Source organism: Pelecanus crispus, chromosome 3 (assembly GCF_030463565.1).
Source record: "Pelecanus crispus isolate bPelCri1 chromosome 3, bPelCri1.pri, whole genome shotgun sequence".
NCBI classification, from domain to species: domain Eukaryota; kingdom Metazoa; phylum Chordata; class Aves; order Pelecaniformes; family Pelecanidae; genus Pelecanus; species Pelecanus crispus.
In genome coordinates this window covers 102,445,065-102,461,793 of record NC_134645.1, presented here as the reverse complement: position 1 = coordinate 102,461,793, position 16,729 = coordinate 102,445,065, and the positions used below count along the sequence as shown (strand labels likewise).

At 37.2% G+C, this 16,729-nt stretch overlaps 1 protein-coding gene across 1 annotated transcript in view; it reads right to left on the bottom strand.

Moving 5' to 3' along the window:
- LOC104027713 (protein eyes shut homolog) overlaps positions 1 to 16,729 on the bottom strand; it is a 961,671-nt gene that overhangs the window by 11,470 nt on the left and 933,472 nt on the right. Inside the window, exon 46 of the mRNA XM_075707654.1 lies at positions 13,003 to 13,175. Coding sequence (XP_075563769.1) covers positions 13,003 to 13,175 — 173 coding nt within the window. The remainder of the gene's footprint in view (positions 1 to 13,002; positions 13,176 to 16,729) is intronic.

Here is a 16,729-nt window from a genome sequence, read left to right as displayed (position 1 = left end):
AATACTTAGATAATAGCAAATCAATGCTATTTTGTCTTCTCTGTGCCTTATTTTCATTAACAATCCAGCCCGTAGTTGTAATGCAAAATAAGCGTGATCTCGTTAGTGTTAATTTTCAAATAAATGTAAGTGTAAATTTTACATTGTTTAAAAATTCAAATGCAAAATACTTTTGCAGGACTCAGTATAAACATTTATTTCTTCACCATACAGATGAAAACCTTAGTGGAGGATTTTTAATGAACTGCTTTGTGTGTCATAAGCATGTACATTTTAAGTGGAATATGTTTATTAATTGCTGCTGAAATTTGTTTTTAAGATAATCATATTGAGATGCTCGATAATTCAAATTGTCCCATCATATACTGAAATGGAGCACTTTAACACAATGTACACTTTTGAGCTACTTTACCATTCTGTCTTACCACTTCTGTCAACACTGGTTGTTCATATACCCCTAAGAAACCCAGCCTGGTTAAACTTCCTTCACCAATTGATTAATGATTATACTTTTCTACGCTGTTTATATCACTTGAAGCTGTTTCCAATTTTTCCCACTATAATGACATTGCATATTTGCTATATAATTATGTTAGCTATTAGCTAATTCATTATTGTGTGGTTGTTAGTTTGCTGTATTTGTGGGTTCACTGGAATAAGTCAAGCTATTTAGATGTGCAGCATTTAGACCTCTGTGATAAGCCCTTTTTACTACTTAGTTAACAGCAGTACTAAATGCCTGAACTGTTAAGTGCTATCCCCCCTCACTTTTCACAGTTTTCCTGCTGAAGCTATGCTGTTTCTGTTCTAAGAGGCCAACATCTTTCTTCATTTTGGTGGTCCCAATTTCATAGTTTTATAGTAACTTGCTTTTAGTCAAATACACCTTCAAGATGCCCTCGTAGTGCATTCCTAGGCAACCTTCTGCTATATTTCCACACTCGGGTCTTCTGCATAGCATCTGCTTGTGAATCCACTTGCCATCCTGTTGCACCTTGTATTGCCCATTGCAGATGGGCCTTAGTTATTAGACTGGTATACAGTCAACATGCTGCAAGACTTTGTAATTTGTCTATTTGTCACACTACCTCTCTCAGAACAGGATTCAAGGTGTTCCTGGTGGACTGTGTCCAGCGGACACATTATACAGGATCCAAATCTCTCACCTGTTATCAGCATAATGACTTGAGGATGCCTCTTGAATGGGTAGTTACAATACAGCCAGCCTTTTTGTTCATTTCCCCCACTAGATTACAGTTAATACTTCTGAGGAAGGTGTATGGATTTAACTTCACAAATTGTCAGTGAGTCTACAAGTAAGTTTTAATCTCTGGAATATCAATTATAATGGATTTATGAAATGCTTGAATGATCAGAATCAGGCTTTTGATGAGCTGTTATTCGACCTATGTAGATATTCTCATGCAAACACATTACATTAACAAATCACTCCCATCCTAAGCGTCATAACAGCTGTTATGATATCAAGGCTAGGCAGTGTCTGTAGTAATATATTACATAATGCCACAAATGTGAAGTTCCCGGCATCTATACTTAAAAGCTGACAGAAATAAAAGCAGTTTTAAGAGCAGCAATTACCCTGGAAGATAAATAGAATTAAAACTCGCTAAGCAGATTAGGTGATGTAATTTATATCACTAAAACTTATAAACACTATCAGGTACAAAAGAAAAAATAATAATTTTCATATGGATTTTTAGGTGCTTGTATTTTTTTCAGTAGGTAAGAGACAATGCTCTCCATTAGTAGATAAAGATGCAATCTCTATACTGATGTCTTCGTATTTAAAAATCAATCAGAAATAATAATTCATTTTGTACATAGACATTTTTGCTTTATGCATCATTTGAAAGTCAGTGTTCTCTTAGCAAATTTTTGCACAGCGAGACTTACATATGGAGGAACTGTGCCACAACAGTCAATCTTATATTAAAATATGCTGCTGCTTAAAAGGTCATACCAGGTGAAGTGTAAAATGAGGCATCTGAAAGTCTTCATGTCAGATTCAGTTTCAATTTGTCAATGTTGTTAATTCTTCACTGCTTATGAAGGAAGCACAGACAATGACTAGTGTGAAAGCAAAATGTTCATCTGCAGCAAGATTGAAATGCTACATTGCTTATCATTGGAAGGTATATGAAAGGAAGATTGCTATGATAAAAAGCCTTGGAGCAGAGAGAGAGAACAAGGATGGAAAAAGGTGATTTTATAGTATCACTCAGAGAATGAATTAAATCCATGGATTTACCTTACAAATGCAGTATTAAAAAATAACACCCACATCTTCAGCAGCACGTCAGAATGCTTTAGAAAGGAGGTATTATCCTGATCTATAGGTATAAAATACTCTATTTAATATAGTTCATTCTGAAACTTCCAAGATGCAAATATTTTATTCCCATTTTGCTAAAAAGGTCATTTTGTTCCCAATAAATATATCTGAACAAATGTCAGAAAACAACATATTTTGCCACAATGCAGCAGGACTAACTACAGGAAATACTAGAATAACCTCTAATTTGCTTGTAAATTATCTGTAGATCCTGTAAGTGCTGATTATATGCATGGGAAAGATCTGACTTGACACGTACATGGAAATGTTCACCTATATCTCAGAACAGAATGCTTTAACTCCGCTGCAGTGCACAGAGATGATCAGTATAACATTTCATTTTTGCAAAACTGCATCTATAGATAGACAAACTTTTAAGGTGAAGAATAAGGCAATTTAAGCTTTTTAATCTGCTTTTATGGCAGGCATATGCAAAACTAAGATGTCATGTCAAATGCTGAGGTACTTTACTATTGTTTTCTTGGCAACAACCTTCTTTTCCCCACCTAAGATAAGAAAATAAGAAGCTTGGCTAAACTTGCACAAGATAGTTCCTGTATTACACATGCTTACTCCAGAGGAACTCTTTGCTAAAACAAATGAGGTGAATGGATGCCTTTGCCAATCCTATAAGCTAAATCTGTAGGACTTGTGCTGTGTAACTACTACATTACTCACTAGGGCGCTCAGCACTGTGTGGTGCATTGTAAGCATAACAGGCATTTAAGCAAACATTTCTGTTCTGTATCTGCTTAATGACTCATTTTTCTAAGCTGAGTACTAGTATCTGATGAAGCTGTACATTTCTAAATGATACCAAGAGAAACTCTAAATCTCTTTAGACCAGTTAGAGCTATGGGAACACAAAGCTCCTGCAAGTACTATTGCTGAAGTGTGCTTTTCTTTCCCTCTGCTACACATTAATACCTTTCAGGTTCCTCCTGCTATCCTCATTTGATCACTCCTGTAATGCTCACACATCCTATTCAACTATTGTTATGAACAAATCTAGGTTATTCTTGCAGCTCAATTCCCACCATTGAAGCAGAAGTGCTGGTACACATCCCAGTCTACATTTTGATGGCCTTACATTTTGATAGTTTCTTTAAGCAGCTTGTTGCCTCACAACTTGCAGCAATCCTATTTTGCTATTCAGCGTGTCAAGGAAACTTGCGGTGGAAAAGTAAAACAGTCAAAATGAAAAAAAACGAGATCAGACTCCAAGACGGAATCACAAAGGCTGTGGAAGCAAGGATGGGCTATCCAGCAGGAATACAGAGCCAGTGCCTGAGTTTAACAGGGATGGAGTTAGGAGTCAAAACTCATCAGGGGTTGAAACTGGCAAGGAATGTGAAGGGAAGCAAGAAGGACTTCCAACCAGAAGGCTAAGGAAAATGTGAGTGGGGACCTAATGACAAAGGACAGGAAAAAGCCAAAATACTCAAAGCTTCGTTTGGCTCATTTTTCACTTGGTAGAGCCTGATCAAGCCTCCCAAGTCCCTGACCCTGGCAGCTGAGCTTGGGGAAGTGAAACATTATCTATGGCAGAGGAAGAATTTGGGAGTACATCAGTCAATCATACACGTGGGCAGGGCACAAGCCAGGATGCATCCCTGAGTGCTGAGGGAGATGGCCAGTATCACCATGAGGTTGCTTGCTATCAATAAGCTCTGAAAGGTCATGGTCACCACAGGAAGTTCCTGACAACTGGATGAAGGCAAAATGCCATGGTTTGGATGGATGGGTCAGTCTGTGGTACTAACTAGCTATATCAGTTTGCTTTTCTTCTCTGAAATCCTTTTTGCAACTAAATATATTAAACAAGATTTTTCATAGAAATCTGTCACTTATCACCATAAATCTACTGTCCTAACCGCAAGTCATAATTTTGTCTCAGTATTTGTTTCGTTTTGGTGGTGTTAGAAGCCAGGCTTGCTGTCAGGGAGCGGTGAGGGCTGGGAGCCAGGGGCCAGGAGTGATATAACGCGGCTGGCAGGGCAGAGGCCTCTCCAGCCAGGGCCCTATCTGGAATGAGGTGAGCAGGACAGGCCCAGGGGAGCAGCCAGGTCAGCTCCAGAGGCCAGATCACCAGGCAATTCCACAGTGATGAGGCAGGTGTTAAGGTCAAGCCTGCAAGTCAGTCTGTGGGTCAGAGTCCAGAACCAGATCAACATGGCCAGGCAAGGCATGGATGTGATGCTGCTGCAGTGTAGTGAGGGATCAAGGGCAGGAGCCTCTCTTTAAAAGTTGCTCCTGAGCAATGCAGGAGGAAGCTCCTGCTGGGACTTCTCAGCAGAGCTGTCTTCGAGACCAGACACCAGCCCCATCTCTAGGCTGGCTCTGAGACCAAGCAGACAAACCCTCAGGAAGCAGCGGGAGGATGCACTCAGAGCCTGGCACTTACAGTGCAACTCCAACAGTTCATTAGCAATAAACACTTGTCCGAAAGCTTTAAACTCCACAGTCAGAAATTTGCAGTGGTTTCATTCCTTCATAGAGAGAGAGAGAGAGCAGCTCCACCAGTTGCTTTTTTTCATTTTAGAAAACAATGACAAATATGGCTGTATGGAAATCTTCATCTGAAGATGCAGTTTGCTTAAGGTTGTAGTTCAAAGATTACTGATATTGCATGGGCATTTTTCTTCTTTTTTCTTTGTAAATATTTGGAAAAACTGAAAAAAGTAATTTCACCTTATCTAAATGGAAATGCGTTTTTCTGTTGAATTATCACTTTTTATTAATCTTTGGAGAGCTAGCTTTTCATAACTTATATACTAATTCATGTAGAGCAAAAAAAAGTGTAGTTCAATTTCCATTTTTACTGCAGTGACAAGTAGAGCATGTTAACAAAAGTATTGATTATTAACACAACTTGAATACAACAGTTAGAACAATGTACTCATGAAAGTTGTAATTGTGCCAGACCTGCAGCCCTTAGTAATCCTTGCTCTCCCTGAAAAGAGACTGAGGCAATCATTATTCTGAGCAATACTGGAACTAAAGATTGCAACTTTGTAAGAAATATCTACAGTTCTGTTTGGTTTTGTTGCACTGGAGTTGTAATCTCTACTGTTAGCTAATTAGAGACCTAATTAGCTAAGAAGTAACATCTAGGAGCATATGGCTAAATCCCTAAAGAGATTTCTGTCTTTCCAAAGCCTAAAATAGCTATTACTAGCCAAAGTCAAAACAGTAGGCCTCAGTCTTTCAGTACAACAGATATTAAGTGCCTAAGAATATGTTATGTGAGCCAGCAAATTGTACTGGGAGCAGCTATGAAACCTCAGTACTAGGAAATCAGTTGGACCAGAAAGCTGAACCCGATTCTCCTGCATCTGAGCATATGGATATTATAACCAGGATATGGGTAATTTCTAGTTCTTCTGTCCAATGAATATTTTAATAAACAAAAATTTCCTGGAAGAGATTAGACGATAGAGATAAAAAAAGAAAACCTTACATACCCAATTGCTCAGTGGTTATTATATTCTTTAAGGATATGACAGATATGGGTTCTAGTATTTGCATCATGATAGTGAAAGTGAATGCTTAATCACTAGGCAATTAGGAAAATGTGATACAAACAAAATCTACAAATGCTTAACCCATGCCTGGCTTTGGTAGTAAGCTTATTCTAGGTACTGAAATGCTCCGAAGATGCTTTCCAGATGAAACCTGCAAGAAGAAACACCCAGTTTGAAATTCCCTCACTGGGACCATTTCTGCACTTGGTCTGCACAAGCTTCCAGTTGTCTAAAGACTAGGACATTGAGTGGGACTGTGAGTATCTCAGTGCAGCCTGATAAAGCAATTGGTAAAGAATTAAGGAACTGAAACTTTGTTAATCTAGTTTCAAATTGAGATCATCACTTACTCATATCTTGGACTGGATTTAGTCTGACAACAGTGCAAATGTGCTTTGAGGAGGACTGGACTATATGAAACATGGCATTCTGCATAGCGTTTATGACAGTAATTAAGTCAGGGAAATAGATTACTATAAAATTGGAGGGATTAATTTGGCATTAAGACACTAACATTTAGGTGTCTACACATATTATTTATAGGCATAAAAATAGCCATTATGGTCAACTATGACTTAAGACAGGATTCAGTTGCTTAAACATGTTTGTCAGTTTTCACTGAGATGCTTTAGTGTATCCAGGCCATCCACATGGGCCTGGCTGGTACAACAGTACCTGCTGCAGTTGGCAGCTGGAAGCTGTGAGGGTATATGGCAGCACGTAGCTGGGTCCTATTTTCAGGCAACGTATCGCTATGCAGCACAGTAAACAGATCTAGAGATTCACCTTATCCTGAAGTAGCCTCCTCCAAGGCTCCATCCAATTTTCTAAATGTAGGTACCTACTGTTATTTTTTCACAACCTCTATTGCCTTATCTTCATGTACCATTCCAGAAAGGCACAGGTGTCCAACAGGTCCTTGTGCTGTATCTGTGAACCCTGTCTGGATGTTTTTGGATATAAGTTGGAATGCCAGGGTATCTCAAACAGCACTAAGCAGCTATATTTAGAACAGCTTCTTATTAGCTAAATAGCTTCACTGACTCCATTGACTAGACATTCATTAACCATAATGGGAACTTATACATTGAACACACATGTAGATACTTAAATCTAGGTGCCTTGCCTTTAAAACCAGTTCCTACCCTTGCCACAGTTTCTAACTCTGAACCTCTTCACAAAGTAAGGTGACTAGCATATTTTCAGCAAATCATTCATGCTCATAGAGGAAGTCTGAAAATAATTCCGGAGCCATCCTGCTAAGTGTTAGTTAGCTGGCTGTATCTTGCTTTTGTTCGATTGGGTAACTGGAGGGAATGATAAGTGCATGACTGAATTTTTATTGGGACATCATGTCACTCATGGCTGACTTGGTATGGAGGGCATTACTGTTGTACTGCATATCAATGCCTTCATTTTCTCATGCATGACTTCCACTTGAGTTTATATACGATTAATCCATGGCATATATTTAAGGAGGCAACTCACTTTATTCTACTTGACATTTTAAATTATACAGAGAAATATTACAAATGCATGTTTTCTTGTGCCTATCATGAATATTAAGTTACTGGACTATTACTGATAAATCTAAAAGTTTAGATTGCTTTTTAGGTAAAACTTTAACAGGAGCTTTTACCTTTATAGGACATGAGTGCTATAGCTACTATTTAAATATTTTTTCTTATGCTGCCCCAAGGTTTCAAAAAATAATAGTGGAAACAGAAAGCTTGATGGGACCCCTGTTGCTTATATGACTAAGAGAACACAGTAGTCACTGTGACTCCAACTGACAAGCTAAGAAGTGCCTGCATTTGTCCTTTACATGGCCAAACATAGAATCAAAAGTTTCTGAATAATAACTATGAAATAGTTTGTGCATTAAGTCAGCAAGTCTAACTGCATTGTCAGATAAGTCCAACATATGTGTGCATACATGTATGTGTGCTTGAGTGTTTGTACGTAAGGTGTCTGTCTGGTCATGTAAAAGTCTTGAGCTAAATCATACTGTGAATTAATTTGTCTTACAATAGCAGTCAAAATATGTCAAGTAACATTCTAGACTATGTAGAAAGAAAAAGATCTTTATAGTGAAAATTATTCCAAATGTCAGTTTCTTCCATTTTTCTTTCATTCATCCATCATGACTATGAAGATGGATTAAATAGGTACAGAATTGTTGTTACTTTTCTTCCTTTTCTGTCAGGTTATCAGGTATTTTCAAAATTTTGCTGTATTTTTGTATCAGAATAATGGAATTTGACATCAAAATAATATCTAGAAAGTTGACTTGAGCTGATAAGCATGGTCAAAGGATAGTTGTTTGCCATTTGTTCATCAAGGAAATGGCTTTATTAATTGACAAGTATCTCATTAAATTGAGGACAGAACATTGAAAAGGTCTTTACATTTACTTTCATTTCTTCAAGAGCTGTACATTGACAGGCAGTATTTGTAGCTATGGAATTCAGAGACTAATATATAGTTGAAGAGATCTATTTACTAACTCATGTCTTTGTGAAAAGGGCAGCAGCATTCCATTATGATGCCTTGAAGTCAAGAAAAATTATTTTAATAGATTTTATGAAAGTATGTGGCACAAACTAATCCGGCTAAAAAGAAAAATGCTGAATAATTTAAAATTTATAAAAAAATTGCAATGCAAACCGTGCTTATTTTAGGCACTGGCAATTCTTCTCCAATACTGCCATCTATAGAATCTTTCAAATATTACAGTGCTGTCCCCTTAAATAAGAATATTATCAGGTCTGTCAAATCTCACAATTAACTAATCTGAAATTATAGGTCTTTCTCATTCCTCTGCAAAATCGAGTAAACGATCTAGGACATAAATTTCCTGTGTTTAGTATCTAGAGGAGTTCTAGCGTATGTGGAAATATACCTCAATGCTTAACAGAACATCTGAGAACTTCACTGACTCCGAATTTACTTTTGCTCAAGTTTTCCACTGCCCTAAGTGATACTGATTATGTCAAGATGAGAGACTTGATTTAATCCATTAAAACAAATGACAAGGGGGAAAAAAAAAAAGATATGCCACAAATTTTTGGATGCTAAAAGACTACTTCAGGGAGATGTCATATATAGTTGCTGGGTTAAACTTTTCTCTAACTCATTATTGGTCACTGCTAGAGACAGGATTACTGGTCTCACACAGCTACACTGTTCTTATAAGAGAAACAAGCTGCTAAGATACAATTTAGTAGAGATTAGAATATAATTGTAGACGATCATTATGGATAACGTATTTTTAATGTTAACGTCTCTTAATAATTACTAGTTATGAAAAAGATAGTGTTCACATGTATAATAATGATGTCCTACAAATCAAACTGTCTGCAGCAAAAGGGTTTTAAACTGTTGCTTCTTCCCCAGGAAGAATCATCCTTGGCACTCGATCTTGGCCACTTTTTCTCGCAGTAGTAATCACACTGAAGCCAATAGGTCTACTGTATACTTGCAGGAGAGCTGAAACAACCAGGTCCTTAGAGATTCCTCCCTCTTCAGAAAGATATATCCTTTGAGATATCTAATTACAAAGGAACTCATGGGGCCAAATGGAATAAGCCGGAATTTGGTGTTCAGAGCCATGCAGTAGACTCTCCCAAAGTGCTGGGCACTGGAGTTGGTTTTGAGCATTGTGTGTTAATGAAATAACTAGACTAAATTACATGCTGCTTTGGGCTGAAGCTTCACTTCTTAATCAGAAGACAATTTAGAGTTGTCTGGTACTTCTTGCAAACTTTAAGTCAAATGAAAAAAAGATTTTGCTAACATCATATTTTGGAGTCCTGGAAAACATAACTACTTTTAAAAAAACCCTAAACTACTTCCCCCATATTCCGAATCCTTTTGGTTAAGGAAGTGCTAACTAAGACTTAACACTGTGCCAGATCTTGGAAATGTTTGGTTGCCATTTATGCACTTCAGGATTTGGGCTGGATTTCCTGTGTTACTGTTACAGTTGTGACCTTTTCAAACCAGTGGAACAGAATTATCTGTTGCTTCGTGTGTCATGAAAAGTCTTAGAAGTGGTCTGAGACCAGATGGCAATGTTAACACTAAGTAAAAAAAGACTCCTGCATATGTTTTCCATTTCTTTCCCATTTCATTACAACCACTTTTATTTCTGGCAGTATAAATTAATAATTTTTTTGTTTGTTTACATCAGTGTTACCTTTAGAAACCTAACACACTTGAAGAACCATCCTGTCTTGTAAGTGTTAATGGGTTCAGACAACACAGTACCTCCAAGAAGTGGAGCTTTAAATTATTCTAGAATTAATATATTACTGTGTCTTGTCTGACAAGGCATTGTTCCTTGGACCCATTCAGATCTAATTTCCAACTCTCTCCTCTCTTCCTAGTGCTCCTTATGGATGCTTGCCTTTCCAAAGTAGGTCTTAAATTTCATAGGCATCTTCCTACTGCACTTCTGTCACCAGTGTGCTGCCTACCTGCTAAACCTCTTGATCGTTCTCCTAGAAAAGCAAGTCCTGGCACTGGCTTTGGCAGGTTGAAATATGCAATGAAGTATCTGCTTTCAGAGTGTCAGACCAAAAAATACCTGTGTACTTCTTGCTGAATATTAATTGATCAGGTACAGCCTATAGGAAATGCAGGGTAATTGAAACTGCTACCTTCTCTTCATCAAGTGGGTTGATTTCTTCTGATTTCATCTAAAATATATGATTTAATACACATCTTACTGCAACCTCTTGAGAATATTGCTCAGTATGTACACTTTGGCAATGAGCATCGTGAGAGTGGACCAAGTAAGCACTGTGAATTTCACACCATATTAACTGTTAAAACTATGTTCTTTAACTGATCTTGCTCTCCCTGGGTTTACTCTTGTTCTTAACTTAGTTTTCCAACTACTGAACACATGTTAGTGCAGCTCCAACTTCTAAAGCTTAACCATAATGTACCATATCTCTGTGCTGACAGTCATTGCATCCTTGGTGGTTTGAGTCACTGCCCTAAGCAAGACACATCACATTACTCTTTAAGAACAGTTACATCCTCACCTGCACATGTGCTTTCATCTCTCATGTACATAGTTTATAAAGAATCACAAACATTTTTAGTGTTTGCTAGGCAAGTTAGTGCTTGATTATTGTCAGTTTATGTTTAAGTACCCTTAACATTTGTGGTCAGAGTAGTCTTCCTTATTGTTGTGGTTCTACCCCTACTGCCCCATTTACTCACTTCACCTGACGACTTCTTGTGCAATCCATACTGTTGTACTGTATTTACCAGTTGCTATTATTTGGTAAAGTCCTATTTGTTCTTACTCTTTGTTATTCTCCTCTGCTTTTTTGCCTCATAAATCTCTTCTGTCTTTTTCTCACACTTTTTTCCCCTCTTTCTTGCACATTCATTAGTCTCCATCACGTAATTTCCCTTTGTTCTCTCCTGGTCCCTTGGGCTGTTCATCGCTCTCTGTCTCTTTTTCTTTTGGCTCCAATAACCACCATCAATCCAGAGATGAGATATTCGATCTTGATAAGCAGCTGTTTTTTAGCAATTTGCCATCCACTAAAAGTGTAAACTGCACTTTGAAAAATCTCATGATAATTCATTATTCTGCCAGAGTAAGGTGAAATGCAGGGCAAAGCGTTTGGTCAGGACCCATAGTCCCTATTCATAAAATGAAAGCTTTTAAATAAAACAGAGGAACCCTCTAATGTGTTTACCAGGTGGAGGTGGATGACAATCTACAAGAAATACAACTTTCTGTTGCTCAGATATAAGCTATTTGTACTGGTAATAGTGGCCATTACAAGAAGATCCAAATCTATTCTGAAACCAGAACACAGGAGTGTTTACCTGATTAATTACCTACTTTATGTATAGCACATGTCCTGTTGATCAGTGTCCTGAATCCAGATGGCATTACTTTTGAAAACCTCACTTGAAATGAGAATTCAAAGTTGAAAAGTTCATATAAAGAGCCCTGACAAGCTGTTGCAGCAGAGGCAATACAGCAAGCACATTCTTACATGGAATAAAGAAATTAACAATTACTTTCCAGAAACTATATTCTCTTTGATTTGAGCCTACCAATTGCAAGTGCTTTCTGTAATAGGATTTTAAAACTGTGTCCATCTATAGGATGAGGTCTGCAAATCAGGTCAAATGCAGTTCAGCTTGTCAGTTTTGTGCTTGAAACTCGCTCTGTAGGCACAACAAGGGAGGCTGGACCTTGGCAGGCAGTTTGAAAAGGGAGCTATTTAACAGTAACTGGAGTTCTCCAAAAGGTGTAAAGAGAAATTCTCGAAGGAAAAACATAAGCTTGTACAATATTAACTTGAATCGAAGAGCTGTGGAATAGAGAGTGCGGACTGTACTACATCCCTTCCACACAGAGGCGCTTCAGACACTTACCGGAAAAGTCCCTGAGCTTGTAGCACCTGTGTATCTACATTGTTGAATGTTAATTTGTGCAATCTTTCAGAGAAGAAAACAGACAGATAAAGGTTTCCTATACATGAAAGTAAGAAATGCAAAACTGGCAAACTGAGGACATATTTTGAGGGTGACATGTTGGAAGAAAACCAGGGAGAATAGACACTTGAAGATTATTACAGTGATCATTCTCAGTACATCCCTACCCAGTAGCCAGTGAAGTCAACAGGAACCTCTCCATTAGTGTCAGTAGGGATTGGATAAGGTGCCAGATGCTTCCTACTTCTGAAGTGTACTCAGGAGTGTACTGCTGAGCTCTTATGTGTATTTCTCAACATACTTCATTACCGTGAGCTTGGGAATTGAACTAAGCATTATAACAATGTTCTGCAGTGCTTCCTGTCCCCTTGGTATCTGACAATGCTGCGGTGCCTGGGACTTTGCTTGAATGATTTGAAAAAACTGAAGGAACAAATGGTGTTAAAAATAAGCAGAGTCAGAAAACAGTATCTAACAATTCATAGCTTCAAATTACTTGATTTTTCCAACAGAAAGGAGCATCACTTAAACAAAATCTATTTTGTACTTTGTGTCTCTATGTCACATTTCATTGATATATTACAAAATACTGTGGTTTTCCACCTGGGCATTATTGCATAACTGTATGTAGAGTGTACTATCCATTTGACATACCTTGTTCACAATAGGTACCAGTTGTTCCAAGAGGACAGTAACATGTGTAGCCGTTAGGCAGTGGCACGCAGGTACCGCCTTGCTTACACAGATGTGGAGGATTGTGCTCTGGTTCACATACTGACACTGTTTCTGTGCAAAATGCACCTTTCCATCCAGTGAGGCAGTCACAGCTATGGTGAGTAAGGAAGTGAAAGGAAAGAATGCAACATTATTACCAAAAGAAATGAACATGTCAGTAGCAATGTAATCAAGATTTTCAAGTTTGGGCACCTATACTTAGTCATTTGATCCAAAATGGTTAAGAGAAAAGTGTAGTAACAAAGTTTCTCATTTAACTTTTTGAAATGTTTATTTTATTGTTAAAAAAATGTACTTAGTAGGAAACATCTTATTTTAAATCTTAGCATTACAATCTTAGTATATGCAAAAAAAAAAAAAAAACCAAAGAGAAGCTTGTGGCTTTTTTTTTTTTTTTGCTCTACACATAACTCAGAAAGGCCTTGGCTGCATAAAGTAGGAGTCATCACAGTGGAAATTAAAAGGGAAAAGAAAGCAGTGAAAAACAGCCATAAAAATAAAACCAGATGTCAGTATAAGGGAATTGCTAACAATTCCAAATTTTAACTAGTAACAGGAGTCTGTCAGCAACTGCCTTTCACTTAGCTGTTATTCATTTGCTAAATTCTTCTAATTGGCACATCACAGGTAGGCTTGGTGAAGCACTTGATGGAAAAGAGGATGGTGGATTTGTCCATGAAACAGGTGGCAGTCTGAGTGTCATGTATCTATGATTGTTAATCCATGCCACAAGCAAATTGTCTAAACTGACTGAATGATTGAACTTGTTAGTGTCCACTACTCTTTATGCCTTTGTTTCAGCCAGGCCAGGAGAATATAACAAAAAAGTCACACTGACCTGTTAATTTTAAATTAGTATGAATTCTATAGAAATTGTTAAATACAGAATATGCTTGGCATTGATGTTAAAAATGCCCTCCTTACTAAAAAGAAAATGTTTCAAAATAGTTCAAATGAAATATGTTAGACCTATTTGTATCTTAGAATTTAGTGACAATTTATGATAAAAAAAATTGTTCCCCTGAATAAAAGTACTTATTGATTTTCCCCTGGAAGTTTTCTCTCTCAAGACTAAGAATGAAACCATATATTGAAATGAAATGAAATCATATATTTTGATTGATTCTTCACCCCTGTCTTTTTATATATGTGCAAAATCTTGAATTTTTCTGCAAACTTACTGAGCTACACTTTCTCTGTTAATCAGCCCACTGTTTCTGGGCAAAACATAATGAGGAGTTTTACGTCACTGTTGATTACAGACCAAAACCTGAAATTTATTATATAAAAATCCAGGCAACATTTTAAAAAAAAAAAGAAAAGTAATTTTATTTTATAAACTATGTAAGTAATATGTCTGCATGTTACTACACAAAATCCTAATCAAACCAGAAGCATTTCTTGAATATTACAGGGAAATAACTAAAGGTCCTAAATGATTTTTGTGAAAGAACTGGAAAGTTTGCTTATATCCAATATGGTTTCCTAAACTAAACAAAGAACATTCTTACATTAAATGTAAAAAATGTCATGTTTAAGATGTCATGCTCAGTGCTAACAAACCTGCAACTTCCTATAGTTATGCAAATGTGGTGTCAAATCAACAAAGTAATCTTATGGCAGTTAAGGAGGGATTCAGCCCTGCAAATTCAGACACCTGAATTTAGGTGTGTACATGTAAGACAGGCATGTACTCAATGGAGATCAGAGGCTCAATTAATTTACCTAATTAGTTAGGCCAACTGAGAGCAGGCAGATATTTAGTGCTATCTGAAACTCCCTGGGATATCTCATCTGGCCTCCTACTACTACTTCAGAAGGAATTGTCATATTTGTCAGCGTCATATGGGTATCTCAGTTACTGCAGGACATCTCAAATTCATAATGGCCTGTGTTGAACACATCCAAAATGCTGCAGATTTCTGGATATAGTTCTTAAATTTGTACTGAATTGGAACTGAAACATGCTGAGCAATGGAGGACATCTCTCAATAAAAGTGGTTTTAAATTCAGGCAGTAGAAAATAGAGTGTTGATGAAAAACAGTCTATCTTTGGGCTAGAAGGTAAAAATGGAGTCTGAAGAAATTAAGATCAGAAGGAAATTAACTATATTTAAACAAAGAGAACAATAGAATGCTGCAAAAGTGTCCTATTAAATAAGCCAAATTGGATGACAATTTTTAGATAGCAAATCCACCCCCAAAAGTAGAAGATTTTATTGATCTAACCCACAACAATTAATAGAGCTTCCCTTAGAAACTATCAAAGTATGTCCTGGCATTAAAGACTGGTTCCATCCTTGCACTGAAAATTGGTTCTAATCGTATCTAACCTCATAATAAAACCACAGCAGCTCATTTTATGGTGCATCCCTCTACCATATAGGGGTATGATTTAATTTCCTAAACCTAAGTGGTTAGTGCTATTTGAAACCTATAGACTACTGAGAAATCCACATGAAGCTTGGAGATATGACAGAAGACTTATGCGAGTCCTAAGCTCTTCTGAAGCAGCAGGTGAAGACCAAATGCTTTAGATACCCAGGGGTATCTAAAGTGACACTACGTGCTTACATTTAGCAAACTGAATCCTGCCCATTATGTCTGATGTTCTGTTCAAAGTGCACACAAGACATACTTTTTCTTTTACTTCAGCAACAAGCAATAGCCATAACACATCATAGACAAACTTGTTATATGTAATTCTCTATTGTGTATGATACTGTGCCATAAATAAAATAATGAAGGATATTATTGTCCCTTATACATAAAATTCTTCATTTTATTATTAAAATATTCCCTCTTTATTTTGTTAAAACATAGTAGTTGTGGTCTGTTTCTGGCCAGAATGTAAAGTTTATACACTGTATATTTCTGCTTCAATTTAAATCAAAGCATTATCCCTATAGCAACTGAATCTACAGCTTAATGGCACTGAACACTTTCTGGCAGGGTGGTGAAAGCAAGACATAAAAATAGCTCAAATCAGCAACAAAAACCTCTGGAGAGATCTCGTTTCAGGAGAAAAAATATTTGAACACAAATCCAGTTCCCTCAAGGACTCTGCTCTTCAAAGTAATGCAGATGATTTGAAAACAGAAAGAAGTACCCTCTGAGAATATGTGAGATGGTATTGACAGCTACTATACATTGACAAAAATGATATTCATGCTACATCCACACCTCTTTGGCAATAGTTCACTTTTTTGTGAGAGGAAAGAGTGGCCATTACTGGTACATGCATGCATTTATCTGTGAAGACTTAGCTCTCCTGAAATATGAGGAGAGGAATATAATTCAGTAATAGGTCACTACAAATTAAAAACAAACAAAACCCAGAAAAAACAAATTATACACACCCCCACACACCCCCCATTTTATAACAGTCCCTAAACAAATGATGAAACTATAATGATGAAAAAGAACTTTTCCTATAATATCAAGCTTCCAATGTAGCTGTGTCACCAGCTGCTACTCTGGCATGCCACCTGCTTTCCAAATGTTCTCCAGATCTTGCTGGTGGTGGCTCTGTGTACCCTACAGACATGAAGATGACTTAGCACTGCTGGGTAAGTTGCTGAAGCAAGGATTCAGGGTCGTGTAGATGGGCAGATGGGAGTGGCATGCTTCAACCCACATTTCTGAT